Raw genomic sequence first — 24,789 nt, 5'->3', positions numbered from 1 at the left:
TCACTGAAGACCCAATGTTATGAGGATGATGATGGTAAAGATGAAGGTTGCACTAGGAACGTATGCCGCCCGTGCTGCTCCAGGTATGGAAGCTCCGCCGCGTCCGTCTTTAGCCAGTCTGGGAGTCAGGAGCAACTCGTGAAGTGTCAAGTCATCAATTGCCAAGTTATCTGCCAAATCTTAGAGAGAGAGAGAGAGATAGAGGGAGAAATTATATGGATGGATATGCACAGCATAAAACTGTTTCAAACTGTTTATTCTATGGCTTCAAAAGTCCCATATAGAATGCATGGCTCTAATGAGTCAGTTCTTTTTACTGAATCAAACACATTTTGGACAATCGGTGTAGTCTGATTGCTGAACGAATGACTACTCTGTCTGTATTATTTTAAGTTATGCAAACAAATACAGTGCAACTAGTGTAGTCTGATTCCCGAACAAATGACTCAAGTTGGGTCAAACACATTACGAACAATCAGTGTAGTCTGATGCCTGAACAAATGACTCAAAGAGTCTGTTATTTTAAGTAAAGCAAACACATGCAACACAACCAAATGTAGCATGTAGTGTAGACAATTAATAACTCATTAATCATGAGTAATCATGATCATTAATCATGACTGAATCAAACACATTCTGAACAATCAGTGTAGTTCAATTCCTGAATTAATTACTCTGATGAGTCAGTTATTTTGAGTGAATCAAACCAATGCAGCACAACCTGACACAACCCGAACGAATGACAAGAATCAGTTCTTTTTTAGAGAATCAAACACATCAGACTATAACTATCATAACAATCATTTACGTTTTTTACAATTCACTTTCCTACTGTTTTCTGTGTGTGTTTTCTGTGAGTTTTCACAACTGCAATGTGTCACTAAAATATTCAGTAGTTATTTTTGAGACATGTATGATAGAATGTATGTGAATCTGCTCTTTTTTTAAGGTGTTTGTACCCCGTGATTATAACATGAACCTTTCCAGTCATCTTGGCGACGTATGTGTGCTTACTTAGTCTGGAAAAATAGCTACTTCCATCCTCTAATAACCAGTCATTAGTTTTGTTATGTCGTCATCTTACTGGAGTGAGGAATATGGCAGCATTCCATTTTAAAACCATTTAACAATCGTTTTCTTCACTAAAAGAAAAAGATCTTTTCATTTATCTCAGCATCTACAGATGAGGTGTATTGTCTGGGAAATCAGCCATGAGGGAGACAGAACTATGAGGTGAAAATTATGAAAAGGAAAGAGGATATCAAGTATGGAGAAGCACGCCAGCTATTTATCCCCTGTGAAGTGTCCCTCTACGCTGAGGAGAATCTTATTCGTTCAACACACACACACACACACACACACGATCTGTGGCAGATATATACACACATGCTCCCCTGCCTTATGTAGCACATACCTCAAATTCCTGCTCTCCATCTGACATAACTAAACCATATAGGCAATATACACTGAAATAACTGAATATCTACGATTTAAACCTGGAAATAAACAGTGTTTTAGAATTTTGTAAAAATGTAAACGTAAAAATAGACTGAATAGGAAAAGACTTTAAGGTCACTAATCAAATTAAGTAGATTTGTTACATTGATCATGTGACTGGGTGGAAATGGTCAGATGTTATTAAGGAGTTCATGTTGCTCTTTGGATCATTTTCAAATCATGCTGGAGAACACAAACCCGTGGAGTTCATGTCAACTTGAGTGCTGCTGTCATTAAAGAAAAGGGGTCAAACCAAATACTGAGACGTTCTCAAATTCGTTCATTTTTCAGTTAAGCATTTCAATCAAGTTATGCTGCAAAAACTGTAAACTTAAAAAAAAAAAAATTAGACAAATGGAAAACAGAAGTAAAGATTAAAAGTGCTTTACAATGTCATATGATCAAACAAAACTGCAAGAATAAGAAAATACATAGAAAAATGGTAGATCGTTCTCACAATCTTATTTTAATTTGCCCTTATGAAAGGTGCAGTGTGCGATTTCTGAGAAACACTGTTGATATTTGAAATCAACCCAAACAAACACACCCCTCCCTTCATCGTTCCACCTCCAAAAGGCAAGAATCTCTTTATTATAGCAGAAGCGAAGCAAAATAACGCTTCGCGAAAATATGACGAATGAACAACAAGGAAGAACAAAAAATAAACAGACAGTACACAAGAGTATACAAACAAGAGTTGGTTGTTATAGTCGCCAGCAGCACAGACAAACAATGACACTCAAAACTGTTCTGTTACTATAGCTTACATTATTACAACAACAGGATATCTTGGTTCTGTGAAACAGCAAAACCAATGTTACTCACGTATGGAGCAGAAGCAACGCAACCTCGGCATCCATTTTCAGGCCTTCCCGCTTCAATCACTCCAGCAATTGAAAGCTTTTCTAACATTAACGTGGGTCCTAAAGCTCTTTTCTGAACACAACCCTTCTTTCTCCAGTGATATTCCTCTGACCTTTTCTCTTTTGTAATGTCTCTCAGCCATCTCTCTTTCTACAGTCAAATCTTCCTCTTGCTCACTTTCTCCCCTCTCCCATCATGAGTGCACACACCCCCTACTGCTGATTGGCTACAAGTGTGTTGTGATGCTTAGTCTGATCCACTTTCAACAGAGCTTACTGCACCTTTGATATACTTCTTTCAAATATATATGCTTAAGTTATATATATTGTAATAGAATTGCCAATAGTCTGAAGTCTTTTGTGCTCATTTAATTATCTGAACACCAAGATGAGAGACGCATTTTCACCCCACTATATACAGATGTAAACACAATAACCGAGCATAACAAATGCAGTCTGTGTTTGTCATGTAGTGCTTACCTCAACATTGTTGGAAGGCTGCGAGCATTTTAAAAAACTATAGAAATCAGTTTACACAACATAGTGGGCATCTGGACACCTGTTTGTATGCTAATATTCTCTGCAATACATTGACTGGAAACTAAGATGTATTCAATCTCATCTACTAAGATCAAATGCCATATTTAATACCCTCCTCACCAGCGTCTTCAAGTTGCTTCCTTCGTTTGTGGGGAATTTTAACCCCACAGGGAGGAAGTCCACCATTTGGGCCAGCGGCTGCGTAGTGGTGGGATCAACAGGAAGGCATACAGCTTAATTAATTCTAGGCCCTGAACTCAGCATGCCAGCCAGTGAGAACCAGGCCGAGAGCAGGGAAAAAAGATGGAGGCCGTCTCTCAGGGGGTCCTCTGGATGCCCGGGGGCCCATTTCAGCACAGTCGACTTTAAAACAGAGGAAGGAGGCAAATAAATAAAGCCTCGGCGCTGAAACCTCCTTGAGATTTCTGTGCAATTACGACAGAGCTTGAACGCGAGCCAGAAAACAATTAACTTTTTCTTTCCCTCCGTCCACTGACAAGCCAGCGGTTAGACATTCCACGGACCCTGAAAGGCTGATTTTTCATTGTGACAGCGGCACACTGTACCACTAGTCCAATTAAAGCAGAGGTGTAATTCAATACAGCTTTTATATACACTACACCCTAAATCAGACGAGGTGTCGTGTGCATAGGAATGAAAGTGAATAATGTGTGTGTGTTATTGTTTGCTGTGTGAGTACGGAGAGGTGTGAGTCACAGAGTAAAACCCCAAATGTTCATAAAAATAATAGGGGTGGGGGTCTGGCTGCAGCAGCCAAAAGAAACGACACAGAGCGCAAACTGTGTATAACCCAACTCCACAATGTGACCAATAATATCCAGTTATAATGAGCCGTGAACACTTGCGAATAATAATGTGAGTGACGGGATCCAGAGAATGGTTGATGGTCCGGTTGACATTTGTTTTGGATCTGATATCCACACAATGGCAATTAGTTGGATGGATATGTGAAGGCTGGCATGCTAAATATAGAAAACAGAAAATCCTACAGACAACGAATGAGCATGAGATAGTCTAACCAATAGCACAACGGCTTGCAAAGGCTATCAATTTTCAGCAGTATCAGTCTCCAGGGCTCTCCTCCACCATGCATGCAGAGCTCTGACTGGCTTTATCACAGAGTTATGAGCTCCAGTTACGACACGGGTCAGAGGTCAACAGTCAGCCATTGATTGCTAATGGTGGGCTTGGACCAGCTCAATCCCCGCAGCGCACTACATCACAGGCACAGCAAACAGGAACACAGAAACAAGTTTTAAATGTTTATTGCAGCACTCCATAGTAAGAATAAGACATTAGCTGACTGCTTTAGAGGACTAGTTTGTTTCAAGACCTGGTTTAAGAAGATTTATAAGCTCTTGCTGTTTAAAGAGAGGCGATGAGGGTGTTTAAGTGCTTTGCTCTCCTTAACTCAAGAGGACAAGCTTTGTTCTTCCAAACAACAAACAAACCTACGCCAACCCAAGCGTGAGGATAATTCTTATTAGGGTGCATCCTACTACTACTACAGCTCATACTTGGGGATAGAGATTTCAACAACTTAAACTTACGTTTTAGAGACCTTTTGACATTAATAGGGTTTTGTGGATTTTAGTTTATGTCTAAGAGCATTGAATCTACACTAGCGCTCAAAAGATGCTATAGATGTAATATTGTGAAATATTATTACAATTTAAAACAACTGTTTTTAAATTAATGTTTTATAAAATTGAATTTATTCCTTGTGATGGCAAAGCTTCATTACTCCAGTATTCAGTGTCACATGATCCTTCAATAATCATTCTAACATGCTGATTTGATTGTCAAGAAACATTTATTATCATTATGAATGTTGAAAACAGTTGTGCTGCTTAATATTTTGTTGGAACCGTGATATCAGATTATTCTTTGATGAATAGAAAGATCAAAATTACTAAGGTTCCATTAGTTAATATTAGTTAACTACTTTAGTTAACATAAACTAAGAATGAGCGTCAATACGTCTACAGCATTTATTAATCTTGGGGAATGTTAATTTCGACATTTATTAATACATTATTTAAATCAAATGTTGTATTTGTTACTCAGCAACAGCGACATCCTGGGAACCATCCACAACACAATAGCATCATTACTCTGGTGAACACGGTCACATTTTCTTCATAAGAAAAGTAATACATAACTAGATTTTAAACTAGAGCTCATTTGGCACTAAAGTGTACACATATACTAAGCTCAGAGGTATGGTTCTGATGAATTAAAAAGAGAAATACTCACAAAAAGAAAATATGCCTCTCTCATCAGTCTGGCCTACATAGTTAACAATGTATACAGTCTCCATGCAGAACATTCATCAAAATCTAATAGCTCTTTAGAGAGATTCAAAAAGTTTTGAAATGCAGTTCATCACAGAGCACAGGATCTCTGCCAACTCCCAGACAGACCTCCACTCCACCTGGACATACAGTTGCTGTGTTTATTCTGGAGCTCCCATCCGCCTTACAGGTGTTCACCAGGACTAGATAAGTACATGGAATGTCAGTCTCCAAACACAGGTGCTGCTTATGAAAGTGGCCAATACTGCTTTACATTGCTGCTACATTTGTGAAGCCGGGGTTATGAAAACACACAGAACGACAAAAATGTTATAGAGCATTCCTTCAGCATAAATGTCTTTTAGCTATCAGACAAGACGCAGCCATCTGATCATTAATCTTCCCAGATATCTTTTTATTTTAATAGCAGTTTAAGTATCATATATAAAGCCACTTTATTATAAATCACAAAATATCATTAGACTGTGCTACTGACTTGGCTTTTATGAGCGATTATGGTGATTTAGATGCACTGCCTGGAACCAATAAAGCACATTTCGTGCTGTGCAGGTGTCAAATGAGACATTTTCATTTCCAAATGTTTCATATCAATATCCTTTCCTGACAGACATTAAGATACAAAGCATACAGACTTTTATTGCCAGACCCAAAATGTTGCTCTAGGGTTACACTCAATGAGCATACAAATGATTTTATTGCAAAAAACGAATTTCTGCAATACGCCGCCATTCAAAAGTTTGGGTCAGTACGTTTTTTTTTAAAGACATTAACCCTTTTATTCAACAAGGACAAAAGTGACAAGTTATTTATAATGTTACAAAATATTTCTATTTTAAATAAATGCTGTTCTTTTGATCTTTCTATTCATCAAATAATCCTATAAGCAGCACAACTTTTTTTTAACATTGATAATAATGAGAAATGTTTCTTGAGCAGCAAATCAGCATATTAGAATGATTTCTGAAGGATCATGTGACACTGAAGACTGGAGTAATGATGCTGAAAATACAGCTTTGCCATTTCAGGAATAAATTACATCATCACTGTATTTTGATCAAATAAATGCAGCCTTGGTGAGCAAAAGAGACTTCTTTCAAAAATATTTGAAAAACATACCGACTCCAAACTTTTGAATGGTGTATGTCATAAATAAAACCTGATATTTCAGTACCTCCTACACCTCTATCTCAACAAACGTAAGTGAACACACTCTATGCTCACATATGCAGCTCAGTCAGTGTCTCTGGCCGAAGCTGCTGCTGGTTCTGGTGAGGACAGAGGGAGGAATGTGAGCATATGTCTCCACACCCATCACTCTGACCACAGGCCCACTCCAGCAGGCAGCTAGCAGCTCGCCAAGAAAAACTAGCCAGCCATGAGGAGGCCAAGACACAGTTACAGAACACTGAGACGCAGCTAAAGCACATCCAGACAGAGACGCCACTGCTGCACACTGAGCAACAGCAATGCTGTGATATGTTGTTTACAGCGGGAATGATTCTTTTGTACCTGCTTCAGTTATAGAAAAAACACTGAGACATTGTGTAAACTACCATTCAAAGTTTGAAGTCAGTAAGAGATATATATATATATATATATATATATATTTTTTTTTTTGGAAATACATTAACATATGCTTCTATTCATCAAAGATGCACTATATTAATCAAAAGTGACAGGGAAGACATTTATAATGTTTCAAAAGATTTATATTTCAAACAAATTCTGTTTGAATTTTCTATTAATCATGAAAAAATGGTTTCCACAAAATATTCATTGATAATAATTGTTTCTTGAGCATCAAATCAGAATATTAGAATGATTTCTGAAGGATCATGTAACACTGAAGACTGGAGTAATGATGCTGAAAATTCAGCTTTGTATCACAGGAATAAATTACATTTCAAAATATATTAATAAAGAAAACTGTTATACTTTAAATTGTAATATTACTTCACAACATTACTGTTTTCACTGTATTTTTGATCAAATAAATGCAGCCATAGTGAGCATAAGAGACTTCAAAGGTGGAAAACAGGGTAACACTTTAGTTTAAGGTCCAATTATCACTATTAACTAGTTGCTTAGCATGCATATTACTAGGATATTGGCTGTTTATCAGTCATCAGTATCAGTATTCCGTTGTCATGTAGTTGTTTCAAAACTATATGAATTTCTTTCTTCTTCTGAACACAAAGGAAGATATTTTGAAGAACGTCGGTAACAAGACAATTGATGGACCCCACTGACTTCCATAGTAGGAAAAAAAAAAATTAAGAAGGTACATCAACTGTTTGGTTACCGACATTCTTCAAAATATCTTCTTCCGTGTTCAGCAGAAGTAAGAAATTCATACAGTTTGGAAGCAACTTGAGGGTGAGTAAATAATAACAGAATTTACATTTTTAAGTGAACTATTCCTTTAACAACTACCTTAATAGCTAATAATAAGCAGTAATAAGGAGTTTAATGAGGCAAAAGTTGCATTTAATAGTTAGTTAATAGTGAGAATTGGATCTAAAGTGTGACCGAAAACAGTTTGTGGGAGGTAAAGCAGAGAAAGAGGGAAAAATCTTTCTTTCGCAAGGAGTCTAACACAGTATATGATTGTTCGTTTGAAGATAACTGATTCTTTTCCTCTGTGAACCGTCCTAACCCTATGTCAGCATTCCCCATCAAAGCCCTTCAATGGGCGGCATTGTGGGGCAAATTCAAGTCAACACATATTAATTAGCACAACCCAGTGTGAGCGAGGCCACTGGTGTCAGCTATATGGCTCCTCTCACTAAATCTGCTCATAATTAGATTTACTCAAATATATTTTTAGCCTCTAAAATTCAGATTAGACACAGGGAGAAATGGTCACAAAAAGGGATAAAACAGATTCAGAGACAGATCTTACCACAGTGGGAATATAATTTCCTCTGGTATGGTGAAGGTCTAATTGCTGTCTCACCATGAGAAATCACCATGTAAAGGTCATTTCAATGAGCTGAGCTGATGGCACACATGAACTCACTGACCATGAAACGCTTAGAAATGCTCCAGCTGCTGTGAGACATGCTGACTGAGATTTAAAAAAATGGACCAGCAGAACCTGAAACCTCATGGGAATGAGGACTAACAGTGACTAAGACAGCGAGTCTGTACTAAAAATGTAACATGGCAACTATATTTTCTTTCAGATATAAGGAATTAATATGGGATACTCTATATAGTCATTCTGTTATTTTGTTTTGTTTATAGTAATGGCTAATACCAAGAAAAGCATGCGGTGCGTGTGCGTGCAAAACATGGCATCATGATGCTGCTGTGTTGTGGGTGGTTGTCAGAGTATAGATATGGTTGCTAGGGCATTTGCTCTCTTCAACAAGCCAGGCCAGGTTCATGCCCGTACCACAAGTGTTTTTGAGTGTTTTGTAATTCTTTTATTGAAAGTGTTTTTACATTTTGTGTTTTTACATTTTCCATCACAGTGGAACTAAAGAGTTAGCTTAGGAAAGTTTTGAGTATTGTGAGTAAACTACTTGATATCCCTCTAAGAGGTCTAGAACAAATTTATCAAATCAGATGCCTTAGTAAAGCTATGAAAATCATATGAGACATAATAGGCAACCTCTGTTTAATAAATTTGAGAGATTACCATAGCGGGAAAAAATCCTTCCTGCCACAATCAGTAAAATCCTTAAATGAAAGGTAGTGTTGGTGTTTACTGAGCAGGTCTCAGTGATGATAGTTTTTTCAGTGGGTGCTTTCGTGTTTTTATATTTATGTAATTTGTTGGTTCTTTGTGTGTACGCATGTTGAAACACAAGCAACAGAAATTTTCCCATGGGGATAATAAAGTAATCAATCAATCAATCAATCAATCAATCAATCAGTCAGTCAGTCAATCAATCAATCAATCAAGTATGAGTGCAACAGCCACTGTCCAAGTTTTTAGTCTTGGAAAAGTATTTTTCCCATTCTTTTTTTCCATAAGGATTAACCCTTAAACGTATATCTTGGGTCTTTAGTGGCCTGCAATGTCCTTCACTACCCTTCTCCTCATTCATTTTTAAAGTTAGACTGCAATCTTCTTAGTAATCCTCAATCAATTCATTATAACATATATTAAAAATAAGACAGAAAAATTATAAAAGAATGCCACTTTTCCCATTCATTTTTCGTAAAAATTGTATAGGGTCGCTAACGACCTGAGGTGTGTAACAGTGTAAGCAGTGTAAGTAACTTTTTTACTCACCGGCCAATTTGGCTATTACATTTTTAAGTTATCGGCCATTCAGAACTTCTACTAGCCAAAAAAAGAAATGAACTAGATTAACTACGTCACAGCTATATATATATATATATATATAATTTTTGGTCCTTTTCACCAAAAATTTGTTTTAGGTGGGAAGATCTATACAGTACAAAGAACATGTAGGATGTTGGATAACAATGTCTTTTCTGTTAACCAAATGCTTTTTAATCATCGCTATTGCTTTAATGTAAATGAACAAGTGCTGCGTTTTTTGTTGCGTAGTGACAGGCATGTTCCAGTAAGCCAGATATGCGCAGATTCTGTGCAATACGCTGTATTTAATATATCATGATGACTACGAGTTGAGTATTTGCACTAAATCTGCGCAGATTTGACTTGCATGAACTTCCCCAGCAAAGTGAGTAAACATAATAACACGCCAAATTGGCTAGTGATATAACAGCGGTACCCGCCACAGTTGATTTTTACCCGCATTTGTGTAAGTTTTCTGCACAACAATTATTGAATCTTTGATGACTGAATAAGTGCAATTCACATTTATTCCACAAGGTGTCAATGTCTGATACACTATGATGAAGTGACGTTTCACTCATAGTTACCGCAGGCAGAAAACAAAAGAATAGGAAGTATCATCAGCAAAACTTGAAATGGCTCAGAGATTTACTGCAGATTTACAGCTGAACGCAATCAAATATTATTGTCACTGTCACTGGATCTGGTGAAGAAGCTGTCAGTGATCAAAATATTGATTTTGAAGATGTTTAAAATGATAGTTTTGAGAATATGTCTGAGATGGCGAATATGAGCTGAATGTACTGGGAAATGAGCTCTGACGAGAACAGTGATGATGGTATAAAACATCTGCTCAAACTGAACCCTTCCAAGATCCAAAAGATAACAAAATATGCTTAATTTTATTCTTCTGTAATTGTTACTCTAATATGAGGAGAGTTTTATATTATCGCGACAGGTAGAGATCCATCCATGTTAGATATATAAAACTATTGATTTATGCAATTAAGATTGCTGCTAAGCTGTTTTGGCGTGGTTCGTTTCTACAGTAAGGGCGACTTGTTTAGAAGGATACTTTAATTTATACCTTATTATTAAACATTTACTCTTAGTAGTAGGAGTAGTGTGAATGGGATTTTTACTTCAGAACCTGACTGTTACACTATATAGCGATGCTTGTCGCAAACTAGAAACTAGGTTCACTATCGTGATATTTTTCGCACTGAACAGAAACGACTGTCACTAATTAAATCCCTGTTAACCTCAAATGCAACCTCACAGCTCTTTCTGTGCCTCCTGGCTTACGGATGAACCACAGTAGGTGAGACACAGTTTGTGTTTCTAGTCTTTAGGGTGACGGACAGACATGACGCAGAAAGATGTCTGGAATCAATTCTGGACATCCTGCTAATGTAAATAAAACCTTCACACAAACAAACACTTTCTTTTGGAAACTCTCAGACACAGAAATGAATTGGAAGGAGAAAAAAGGTGTTCTCTGTGTGAAATATGAGCTTAATTGGTTTATTAACTTTTGCCATAACACAACTGTCGAGCTTCCTTTACTATCCTTTTCCTTAAATGTGACAGCACTTTTGTTAGTGTTTGAAACCAGCCTACCGTATACAACAATGTTTGGTGAGATGCCATAAACTCCCAGCCACCATGTTAAGCCTTCCACAATGGGAATGACTGTAGATGTAATCCATCTAGCTCCTGTGCATATTGAGTCAGGCACTGTTTACACAAATGCTGGTTAGGTATCATTATTTCTCTGTGTATGTGGTTATCTGTTAAGTGCATATGGTTGAGTGTGTGTGTGTGGGGAGGGATTGTTGTTTATATACAGAGGAAGAAATAAGGATCCCTTGTAGAAGGAGCCAGATCCATTGGGCTGTTTCTCATGGCAAACTTCCTCTCTCTGTGATCAGGATTATTTGCAGATGCGATGGTGCCATTGCTTCTTTCTCAAAGAGGGGGGAAAACCCACCATCTGCTCTCTTCCCGTTTACTGATCTCACTTTTCTCATCTCATCTCATTTTACAAACAGCCTTGGATGAGCCCTAATCTAACTCTACAGGTCACAAGTGGTGAGATTTGACCATTTTCAGTTGTTAAGTGAGAAATCTTAACATCCTTGAATCTATTTTCTATTTTGCTCACTACAGTGCCCATTCATTCTCCTGGTACCTTCTTCATAATTTGTCCTACTGTGTTCTATAGCGAAATGGTCCTAGGGTGAGTAAATGATGACAGATGTTTCATTTTTAGGTGTACTATCCCTTTAAGAGTTGGGCGCTCAAAGAAATAAAGATATAAACAATTTCTAAAGATATTATTGCAAAACAATTAACATCAAAGAGAGAAAGAAAATTGAAGCAGGAAGTGGCACACCAGTACACCAGATGATCCTTAAACTTCATTGGGATGTTAGAAAATGCTAGAAAACATATATTATCCTTAAAAAAACTAAGAAAACTATCACCTGTTTAAAAGTTTGGGGTCAGCAAGAACGCATTAAATTGATAAAATGACAAAAAATAATATTTATAATAAATAAAAGACATTTTGTTCGTTACAAAATATTTCTATTTCAAATAAATGCTGTTTTGAACTGTTCAGAGTCCTGGAAAAATGCATCACGGTTTCCATATAAATATAAAGCAGAACAACTTTTCAACATTGTGATACTGAAGACTGGAGTAATGATGCTGAAAATTCAGCTTATTAATTACATATAAATTAAACTTTAAAATATAATTAAATAGAAAACAGTTATTTTATACAGTAATAATATATATATATTTTTTTTCAAATAAATGCAGACTTGATGAGCATAAGAGGCTTCTTTCAAAAACTTTTCAACGGTCATGCTTTTTCACTTTTTCATTACTTAGCATAATCTCTACAGAACAGGGCTGAACAAAGACTTCATACAAATTATTTCAGAAAATTAATAGCAAATTTCATGTGACCGTATTTTATTACTAAGACGTAAATTTAAGAAACATTCTCAGTCTTATTGTCTGGGTTTTGGTCTTTCAGGGTTGACATTCACCATTTATTAAGGGAAGCTAAAGATAACTGAGAAATGACTTTACTTTTGCTCATTTCCTGAACATTTTGCCCTATTCATTTCCAGGTGTGTTTCAGGTTGATTTCCACATTACACTGAGCCGACATCTGTGTTGTCTATCGCTCCAAGCACCCGGGCCACTGCAGCCAAACATCTGCAGTCAGAACACCACTGAATATGCCCTTACATACACAAACATGGACATGCATTCTCATACCTGCACACAAACTCCTGTACAACAAGAACACACACACACATTCACACTGTTCACTTATCTAAATGAGGTCGTACCATAGACTTAAGATACATAAATCTAAACATAAATATTGCAGACTAACTCAAACCCACAACCCCCCCCCAAAAAAGAAAGAATGAAAAAGATATAGAAATTGATAATGTTATAATTTAGTAAAGTAAAGTAAAATAACAATTTACTACTGTTTGTTAATGCAACAGCTAACATAAAAATAACAGCAATACTTTACAATAAGGTCCCATTAGTTAATGTTATACCATGGTCTGGGTGAATACTCGATTCTGATTGGCTGCAGGGTGTCCGTTAAAAAGTGATAATGTACACCTAAATAAACCGTCAGGCGTAACCAAGGAAACCAAGTTATTGTTTGTAACTTGTAACTTTAGATTTCGATTGTAAAACTAATTAAAATATAAACTAATGTTTTAAAAATGTGTTATTTGGCAAGTGACCATGGTTAATGCCCTTCGAGGTGTCCATTGTCAGGTATTAATGGACTTCGGCGGAGGCAACCGTCCGACGCGCAGCGCAGCCGTCGTCCATTAATACCTGATAATGGACACCTCGTCGGGCATTAACCCTTACTTAGTCAATGCAATCATTTATTGCAGTATTTATTCATCTTCATAAGCGTTAGTTAAAAACACAACTGTTCATTGTTAGTTCAAGACAAATAGATAAAACTTTTGATTTTAATAATCTATTTGTAAATTGTCAGGGTTCTCGCACTTCGCTAGTTCGGTTTCAGTGTCAGGGTTCGGATATTCATGTTAACTAATGTGGTTAACTAATGTAAACAAAATTGGAATCTCGTTGTAAAGTCTTACCAAAATAATATTTAACATTGCTGTGTAACATTGATGCATATGCTGTTTCATAAAGTTGTATACTTACTGTAAAGTGCCACCAAAAAACATTAGTTTATTTATGAATCTTTTTTTCACCAGATATGTTCTCAAATGTCCCTAAAAGGGAGGTTTTTGTCATATTTAGCTTCTCGGGACAAATTTCTCCTCAAAAGCAGAGCTAATTAAACCCACCCACCCTCTCACACTCATATAAATGTATACTTCCTCAAATAAAAAAACACACACACACTAGGCAGGCCGGCCTCATATGCAGCTTGTTTACGGCTGTGTGCAGAAAGCTTGTGCCGTAATGTTCCGTAATAGAAAACGTGTGCTTTGCTCCTCACCTATCAGGTGCTAGAGGTCAGAGGCGACACATGGAGCCTGTTAGCATTCCAGCCTCAAGATCAGAAGAAGGATGAAACTATGTATGCTGCAAGAGTAGCGTATGCTCCGTGCGCTTGTGTTTGAATGTGTTTGAATCGTTTTCTCACAAATTCACACCATCCATCACAAAATTTCCTCTCCTCTCCATCCCTCTTACTCTCTCCATATCTTAAGTAAATCTGCAGCAGACCTGAGACTCGGGCCCTGCCCAGGCTCTCACCGCGAGCTGCATGTTTCACATTACAGGCATATTTCCACATTGTATTTTGCTAACCCTCGCCTGCTGATAAAGGGCCAAAGAGCTTCAAAGAAAAAATGCTCCTCAGCACTTACAGTGACCAAACGTCTGCTGAGCACTGGAAAATAACAAGAGCTCTTTTGACAGGACCCATGCTGTGCGGCGGAGTGGTCAAGGCTGCGGAGCCCGGCGCACTTCGACCAGCCCTCTCGAAAATCCCCCGACTACAGGAGTTTGGCCTTTCAGTGATAGCTACATTCATCAACTCCTCCTGGGTTCCTCCTTGATAAAATGAGAAGGGAACCAAGGAGCGCAGAGAGGGTGGGAAATGTAAGCAAAGCACTTGCAACAGATGGGCTGAATGAGACACTTTGTTTTAAACTACATGGAAACACAAAATGGGGTGATCGTTCAGGGTCTCGATGAAGAAAAAGATGAGAAAGTGTGATAGAATGGGGCGGAAGCTCATAAAGAATGAAAGGCAGTGATGACAGCTGGGCACGAGGTTTATGGTTTGGCTTAGTGCAGACGGGCTGTCCCAGCTAAAAGCGATGAGACTGAGAGAGCAGGTCTATGTCTGGTTTATCTTTCACACACTCACCACTACACACAACAGTTCTCAATTCCACTTATCTAATACAATTTTGTAAATTAAAAATGAAATCCATTCCTCTTATTTGATTGGCCAAGCACCATTTCAAGAATACTGATATTTCTTTTAACATTAACACTTTACAATAAGGTTCATTTTTTTAAAGCATTTGAATACTTATGAATAATAATATATTAATAATTCTATATAATAACAATAATGTACACTAATTTTACGTAATATCAGTTATGAATTGTATTTAGAATAGTATAATTAATTATTACATTAATTTTTAATGATAATTAATTTGGAATAATTCACTTTATTTATTTATTTTAACAATTGTTGAACCTAGGCTAATGTTAAATTATAAATATACTGTTTATATGTTGTTCATTGTTAATCTATGCTCATTCATAGTACATTCATGCACATTTACACAGCTTAAAAATGTACTAATATGTAAGTAGAAATGAACCAACACTGTTTATTGTTAGTTTATGATACAAAATGATACAAACTGCATGACCTCATGTTAAAAAAAATGTAACCATGGGAGGTTTCACTTTATATCACTTTTCTTGTTTGTGTTCAGTCTCTGTGTTGTTCTGTGACAACGCTTGACCCTGCTTTTGCCTTTTTTTCACTATTTATGTTGGCAGTGAAAAAATAAACATAATAACTGGCCAGTTATTCCTTATTAATGTTTTGTTTACAGAACTGTTGCATTACATATACTGTATATATCACACTTGAAACCAGAGTGTTATTTTCGTTAACAAAAACTGTTTAACAAAAGCTTTTTTCACATGAGTAAGAGAAGATGATGATGAGACGACAAGAAGGTAATTTAACAATAACTGTGACTATATTAACATCCAATATTGTAGACGAAAAAAGACGAGACTAAATGTAAGTTTAAAAATAAAAACTTTACCAAAACATCTCTTTATTTTTGTAGGGGGAAAAAAGAGGAGACATAATGCAGACTTGGGATGCCACAATTCTCAGTATAATATTGAACTGTTCGTCATCCACGGTGCAATACGTCCTTGTGAATTGCGTCCCCCCCCCCCCCCCGGCTTTGCGTTTAAATAATTAAATAAGTGCATTCTATCTCTCTGCGAACTAGCTCTGTTTAACCATTATGCAGCATGATGAAAATGTGTTGACTAAAACTAGACTAAAATAGCCAGACCTGGTTTCACAGACAGGGTTTAGATTAAGCCAGAATTAGGCCTTAGTTGAATTAGGACATTTAAGTAGCTTTCATAAACGTGCATTAGAAAAAAGCATTACTGGTGTGCATCTTGAGACAAAACAATGGCACTGACATATTTTAAGATATATCAGTGCAAGTTGCTCTCATTTAAAACAGCTCAAACATGCATTTTAGTCTGGGACTAGCTTAAGCCTTGTCTGTGAAACCAGGGGTTAGTTGACTAAACAAAAACGGGACAAGGTTGACTAAATATGATAAAAACTAAAAAGTACATTTGACACAGGACTAAGTAATATTATCAATATTTGACATCAATATTTCACATTAAACAACTAAAGTAACACAAACTCTTTCCCATAAAGCATCATATAATATATGACAACAGCACGTTTGATTAGCGCTAGACTGCTCTGTTGGCCACATTATCTTGTCTAAACGGGGCGGCTGACATTAAAGTGAGTTTGGTGAGGCAGATGACAGGACCTCAGCGCTGGCTGTGTGTATCTCGGGGTGTGTGCATATGACACACACACAGCCCGTGTCCTGGAATAGCTCTGCTGGCCTGGAATGCATGGGTTGGTATGGGGGTTGGGGGCAGTCCTGGGGGGTGAAGAGGCCTGGAATCTGTACCCCAGATGACGATTTATCAATCAATCCGGATCACTCAGAACATCCTCAAAATTACTGGCCGGCTGACAGCTTTGATTTACGGGGGGTCTGGGCCCAAGCTGCGGCCTGTCTGCACCTAGTTGTTGTTCTACCCATCACGTTCCCCAGACCCCTGCGCAGCGCCGAAGCCGTGTCTCTTCCACAGAGCTCTGAGAAACCAGATCTACGTCGTCCATCTCAGCGCACCAGGCACAGACAGGACTTCCATTAGTGAACCTGCCTAACCTTTGGCATTCTGACTTCCTGACCCCTCCCTAAACGACCAAAATGGGATGAAAAGACAGCAGGGCTGAAGCATGGTTTACTGGGTCATCAGCTTTCTGCCTATCTGCTGTTATCTATGTACCTGTTTCATCAGAGGCCTAAAGGTCTATACTAAAACAAACAGACATATTTATACAACACTTGAGCAAGTATATTGGTCAAATATTGCACAAAAAAACATGAAACTATAGGCAAAACAAAATGTACAATTATGAACAATAGCTGGATAGAAAAACTGATACTTTTGTAAATGCATTAACAACAGCAGAGAAGCAGAATTTAGCTGTACTTATTTTTTTAAAATAATCTTTCTATATCTTACTGTCTCCTGTGACATTTAAACATGAAATGTTGTGATGCATGTCAAAATTTTTAAGAAAAAATGCAGCAAGAATCCCCCCCCCCCATGTTTACAGTGGAAAGCAAAGCATTGGAATGCAAAAACACATTCTGTGTGAATGTGATTTACATTTTTTGGCAAATATTTGCTTGTAAAATCCAGTAAATTAAACAGGAATCCACGCGAATGGGAAGTACGAAAGATTTACCCACACAGATTTTCCAACAGGTTCACAAAGACCAACAGGAGGCTGCTTGCTTTGAAAGTGATACATTGCTACACTACTGACAAGAGACAATGGACCTTAACACTTGGAACAAACATAGGCCTATACTGTATTAGCTTTAGACATATAGCCATATAGCCAAGTGATATATAAACTTATGCCAAAACACCAGAAAGATTGATTACAAGACATCTCTTGTAATTGTCCTAACCTGCATGATTGATTGTATGGTTGCAGTTTATTATTATAAATATTATAAATGCTAAGCATTTAGCACTGTTTTACCCCGCTGTCCATGACACTATCAGAACAAATCCTGTAATCCATTCTTAGGTCACAAACCACTGCCCTAACACACACACAAACAAACAGCGAATGAGAGAGGACTGAGGGATATAAAATTCCAAGACAGGAAAGATATATGGCCAACTGTTCATCCCAGCGCCCAAAATGCATTCTCTTCATTCTTAATGATTAAAGCAGTAAATCGTCTTCGAGAGGGAGGGAGGACGTGCACACAAACACCACCAGCTCGCAGTTCATAGAGCATTCAAACTCAGTGCTCGATGCTGGACGTTTTATCACCGGTTCGCTTCCTCTGTGTGAATCTGAGTGCTGATATGTGTTATCCTGACCTTCCACATGTGCTTTATATGTGGGATTCTCAGTCAAGCCCTGGGCCCCTGACGGCGCTACCCAGAGCGCCCAAATCTCTGCCACAACAACACGACCAGGACGACAACTCCCTCTGTTGTGTTTGCTCAGCTGGTCCGGCTTTGTCAGTCAGTATCAAACTCCTTGTTCTTGCCCCTCTGCTGTTATTCTTTGCCTCTGTTTAGTTTCTTTGCACTAACATGGTTTGTTGGTTCTTTTGTGCTTTGTTTTGCATCAAAGGGAACATCTCCCATGTACCCTGTTTGTTCCCTTGGACAATGATAGGGTCACGGGGTCACTGATAACAGACAGCTACCTGTAACCTGTGAAGTTGAGGCAACCAGGGCATGACAACAAGGACTGGCTGATGGTCCAGTGCCAGCGTAAAGGATGATGGATGTTGACGGAATTGTCAAGGTCCCAATCGGGCACGTACTGAATTGTCATAAAAGTTTATCATTAGCATGTGTTTTTAAGTCTTGCCAATTTAAACATTCAACTGTCTGAGACAGTTTTGTGCACACACACACCGAAAATGCTTGCACAGGAAGCCGCCTCTCAGACAGCGTGCAAATACCAAACTGAGTTCTCTTTTGTGTCTTCTTGTGCTTGAACGGACCAATACACACAGAAATATGCCAAAATGTCTTGGAGAGTATTCTAGTAAACAACATAGTCGGTTATGTCTTAGGTCAACTTAAACAGTTGAGAAGAAAACGCATGAGTATAAGAATACTGAATCTGTGCTTTATGTCTTAAAGCAGGGGTGGTCCTGGATGGCCCCTGTCCTGCAGAGTTTAGCTCCTAACTTGCCTCAACACACCTGCCTGGAAGTTTCTAGTATGTCTAGTAAGACCTTGATTAGCTGGTTCAGGTGTGTTTCATTTGGGTTGGAGCTAAATTTTGCAGGACAGTGGCCCTCCAAGAGAAGGATTGGACCTGTCTTAAAGTGACAGCAGCCTAATAAACCTGTTGCTGTCTGTGTTTTTAATGTTTATTAAACAACAAATCACACTGCTCTTGACTGAATGACTTTTGTAACTTTAATAAGGATTAATCTATATTTAAATTATACAGTGAAGATTATGTGTTAATTTACATTTGATTGTAAGCTAGTAGTCTTAGCTTTGGTATCGAGAATTGTGAAATTTCACTAGTATCTAAAACCTTATTTATTAGAATTCATGATTAAATGAGTCAAAAACAATGAAAACAATAACTTTTTTATTTTATTTTTTTAGGGAGAGGCACTAGCCTGGCTAACGTCAGACCTCGTCTCATTGAGACGTGGTCTGGGAACCACATGTTCTTTTTCTCGTATTTGAGGCGTGGTTTACGAATGCCCAGAGCCATTTATTGGGCGCTACGAATGTCTATCAAATGCACCTGTACGTAGCTCATAGCCAATCGTTTCAATTATACCAGATGAAGTATGTAGAGCGACAGAAATTGGACGAGGAAGAAGACGAAATAAACTTGCGTTCTAAACTACTTAGAACACTATCTAAGGCTGCATCGAAAGGTAACTTCGCGTCTGCTGCCATGTTGGATCCATAGATATAAACAAACTGCTTCGGTGTGTCGCATAGACGTCGTCATCGTCTTGCTGCTCCCTCCCCGTTCTGTGGTTGGTTCCCTTTTTGAGGGGAAAATCTGGTCCATGGTATCCAGGCTGCCTAGCAGCGTGAATAAAATCGCGCTGCGCTCAAGGCAGCATGGGGAAACCCAGGCTAGAGAGGCAGGGCAAGTAAAAAAATTTAACCATTACCCAACCGGGCCAGCAGAAATAATCCTTAGCGTTGAGCCCTGTCAACTTTCACAAATATATTAGCCAATATAATTTACAGTAGCACAGTATAAAAAAACACATGGCGTTGAGTCTGAGTGAGTGCTATATCACTGACCTGCAAAGATGCGTAGGCGTTTGCGTCTCGGGGGTGGCCCGAGTCCTGAAACACCAGTACACTCATCTTCATCATCGCAGTCCCCGCTTTCTAGACCCTCCTCATCCTCGTCTGCCTGGCCTTGTCCGGCTGGGTCTCTTCTCGCATTGCTCCCTCCTGGTCGAGCCCTCCATCGCTTCTCAGGCAACGTCACCATCCGTAAAAGCTACAGATAAAAAGACCATTAGCATTGAGAATGGTGGAAAAACGGAATAAAACATTACACCTTGATGACTACAGAAGTATGCTGAACATATTATGCTATTAACCGAATCAGAGAACCTTCAACATGAAAATATGTGAAATTATTGTAATATTAACTTAAAATATCAAAAGGTACTTCAAGTAAATAGCTTGGGTTAAAGAGAAAAAAGTTTGGGAATCCATGCTCTAGAACATGTATCATATATCAGTATGAGATTAGGTTTATGGATTTGTGCTCAGATCACAATGACACTGTAGATGAAATCTGCCAAACAAAGTCATGGCCAAATATTTCATTTCAGCACACTAAGTAAAATGGCCGACATCTGGAGAGAAACTAGTTATTTACTGGATATAGTTGGAGTAAAATCTGAGAGATTACTGTAGAAGACAAAAGAACAATAGCAGAACAATGGACCAAAAAATTAAGTTTAGATGTTTTGCGGTAGGTGACAATTCTGAGCATGGCATGTCCTAAGGTGTCACTTCAAAAACAACTATTTTAAACACCATTTTGTGATTCATTTTATAATTATTATGCAAAATAATCAATCTGATATGACTTTATATTATCTGAAAAACTACAAGGAATATTTATATTGTTAAAAATTCATCACTCTGCAGGACTATTTAATAAAGTGAAAAGTTGCTTATAAATGCAAAAAAAAACAAAAACAAAATCGGTTATGGAACCTAAATTACACACTTTCACTATTATTGATTGAAAAGTCTGCATCAATCACCATCTCCTTTTGATTTTATTAAACAGGTCAGCTGCTTCCTGACAAAAAATTTAATGTCATATATATATAGTTGGATACAATGGTATGTGTAAAACTTCACACTGAGAATTGATTTTGAGCTTGATAAGGTTAAATATATAAAGTTAATGAAATCAAGCCATTTATTTCCAAAATACTTTTTCTTGTCTTTCTTTTTAAAAAGTACTGCACTCAAGTAGAGTCAGGCATAAAAAGATAAACGTTAAAAGAGTTGATTCTTGCATCAACCGCTGTTTTGTTTTGCCAAACTATAATTGCTGAAAATTCCATCGTCCCCCTCCGTCTTCTGCTTTTCCTTTAATCTTTCTACTCTGTCTCCCTCTTTTATTGATTTCCTTCCGATGTGCGGACACAAGCATGTGCTTGTTGTTGTTGCTTTTTTTCATTGCTGTTGTTGTTTTTGTCTACAGTAGAAAATTGAGATCAGATGGGTCTGGCTATGTATGGTTTCCCTCCGAAACAAATCAGAGGGCAACAGCTTCTGACCAGCACACAGATCTCTCTCTCTCAGAATAAAAATGGATAATTATTATACTATACCCCTCAGAAGATAAACAGGCCTTACTAAACAAACAAACCTCTCCATCTGTAATTTAAAGTCAGCACATTCTCAGGAGGTCAGCAGGGAAAGTCATACAACATGTTCCACCAGAAATCCACACAGGCCTCCATTCAGGCCCGAACACGGGAGGCACAGACCGCCTCTGTTTGAACAAGTCCGCAGGGTCGGTTATAGCACTGACAGAGAAACTGATTCATTTATGCAGTTTGCCCACTGGCAATGACACCAAAAAGCATAAAACGGACAAGAGACGCCTGGTAACGGTGTGAAAATGGATAGCGCCACCTAGTGAAACCGCACTCCCATCAACGACTTCTGCTGTTCATAAAATTGAAAGAACAACAAACGTGGCTGTTTTCCCTGAGCAGCATTACAGCGAGGAATGGGCCTTTAATGCACTCTTGTTTCAACAGCATGTTTTTGGAGAGCTGCATGAGTTTAAGCCCTAAGCACATTTACTGAGGGCTCTGAATTCCTTCCTGAAGACCGTTGCCCAGTAACGACGTGAGACGGGCCGTCCCCACAAACCATTTAAACTCTGAAAGCAAACAGTCTTAAAGAGAAAAAGAGAGAGAGAGAGAGAGAGAGAGAGAGAGAGAGAGAGAGAGAGAGAGAGAGAGAGAGAGAGAGAGAGAGAGAGAGAGAGAGAGAGAGAGAGAGAGAGAGAGAGAGAGAGAGAGAGAGAGAGAGAGAAACGCGGTCAAGGGTATTTTAAAACAAACTCTAAAAAAGGTAGAAGGAGAAAAAAAAAAAGAAAAGCTTATGGACAACTGTTTGGCACTGGATATATGGAGAGAAGGCCAAATGGATGGAGCACAGCTACTTGCCCCCTCACACACACACACACACACACACACACACACACACACACACACACAGTGCAGTGGCCAGCTGAGGTAGCACAGGATGCTTTGGTTTGGCTGGTTAGAGTACATTTCTAGACCGTGCCATTGTCACAGTGAAGGAAAATGGGGGAACTTATTCAATGCAGCATGCATTTAATTTGCCTACCATGTTGACAGGTTACAAAAAATAAAAATTCACATTGTACACATACTGCTGCGTAAAAGAAGAGTAGGTGCAACCATCGTTGCGAGTCTATTTTTGTCACACGTGGCGTGCTGAACTTAGCAGAAAACAATGAAAATGCACTGTAAAACTATTTAACAACTCAGTGTTTTGTAATATATGCTTTTATGATGCAATATAAAATAGTGGAGTGAATTACTCACCCATATTTTGAAAAAAGACATCTGTCACACAGTGACAGATGCACAAACAGTCTATTCAGTCAGACAATTTAAGTAGTATGTAGTCTATGCTCTGAGCAATGGGCTCGTTCCATGGTAAATGTGGCCATGTTTGTAATAAACAGTTTGTAATAATCGCAGGTTCAGCTGGGGTCCGACAGGTAGGGGGAATCAACACTGAGCGTCAAGCGATGGTCTACCTTTCAAAAGTTTGGGTTTGATAAGATAAAAAAAAAACTGTAATATTGTGAAATAATATTACAATTTATAACAACGGTTTTCTCTTATAATATATAGAAATTTTATTTAGTCCTCTGAAGTCAAAGCTGAATTTCTTCACACATGATCCTTCAGAAATCAGTTTTATTTATGCATCTTTGCTAATTTCTACTAATTTCTTTATTTCAAAATAATCTAACATCTATTTAAAATATGTTTTTAATAAGTGTAGAATACACAGAAATTAGTGAGTTAATGAAGTTTAAAATACCAACCAAATGAGAACAGCACCAGTTGTAAACACTGCATAACCTACATATTGCTGTGTGTCTTTAACCCTTAAATGCATACCTCGGGTCTTTAGTGACCCGTGACGCCATAACCCCCTCCTCATTCATTTCTTAAAGTTAGACATCAAACGACCCGAGGTGTGTAACAGTGTAAGTATATTTTCTGCGCAACAATTATTGAATCTTTGATGACTGAATAAGTGCAATTCACATTTATTCCACAAGGTGTCAATGTCTGATACACAATGATGAAGTGCCGTTTCACTCATAGTAACCGCAGGCAGAAAACAAAAGAATAGGAAGTATCATCAGCAAAACTTGAAATGGCTCAGAGATTTACAGCAGAGCAAGTACTGAACGCAATCAAATATTATTGTCACTGGATGGTGGATCTGGTGAAGAAGCTGTCAGTGATCAAATGTTAATTTTGAAGATGTTGAAAATTATTGTTTTGAGAATATGTTTGAGATGGCGAATATGAGCCAGATACTGAATGTACTGGGAAATGAGCTCTGACGAGAACAGTGACGATGGTATAAAACATCTGCTCAAACTGAACCCTTCCAAGATCCAAAAGGTAAGAAAATATGCTTAATTTTATTCTTCTGTAATTGTTAATTTAATATCAGGAGAGTTTTATATTATCGTGACAGCTAGAGATCCATCCATGTTAGATATAGATCCGGGATTCCGGGTCGCTAAAGACCGGAAAATGTAATAATGATTGTCATTTAAGGGTTAAGCTTATGTTGCTGAATGAAAGTATGTGCCTTGATAAACAAGCATGGTTAAAATGCAAAGGGAAAAAATGTGAAAGAGCAATACCAAAAAGTGTGTTATGTTCCTGCGTTCCCACTAATAACTCCCATTGCCCAACTCCTGATAACCATTTTACAATTTATAGCAGTTATTAAAAGAAATAGATATCACTTTATTTTCTGTGTGAAGACACAATGCAAGCCTGAAGCTGCAGTGACGCTACTGCAGTGAATACTGGAGAGCCTTTAAGAAGCAGAGGACACAACTAAAACAAAATATGCTTGATAAATCAAGAACAAGCCTCATATTTGAGGACTCCCCTCCTCCTCTTTCTCTCTGCGGTTCAGAGGCTTTGGGAACATGGAGCTCATGGAATGCAGTGAAGCTCAATGCAAAAAATGCAATTAGTGTCTGTTCAGCCATGCGATCTCTCCTTTTCCTAACTGCACAGAATGCAAACGAAAACTCCACTCACAAACTCATACAAAAGGCTTA

The 24,789-nt window shown here is 38.0% G+C and overlaps 1 protein-coding gene across 1 annotated transcript in view; it reads right to left on the bottom strand.

Annotated features, from left to right (window-relative positions):
• The window catches only part of gpc3 (glypican 3), a gene marked incomplete at both ends in the record, with an annotated part of 75,084 nt that continues 50,295 nt past the window's right edge, over nt 1–24,789 (bottom strand). The window contains 2 exons of the mRNA XM_081382100.1: nt 1–179; nt 20,190–20,394. Coding sequence (XP_081238226.1) covers nt 1–179; nt 20,190–20,394 — 384 coding nt within the window. The remainder of the gene's footprint in view (nt 180–20,189; nt 20,395–24,789) is intronic.

This window comes from Scardinius erythrophthalmus, assembly GCF_964197995.2.
Source record: "Scardinius erythrophthalmus genome assembly, chromosome: 13".
Lineage (NCBI taxonomy): Eukaryota > Metazoa > Chordata > Actinopteri > Cypriniformes > Leuciscidae > Scardinius > Scardinius erythrophthalmus.
The sequence above is the reverse complement of the archived record's forward strand: the minus strand, read 5'-3'. Positions and strand labels throughout refer to the sequence as shown.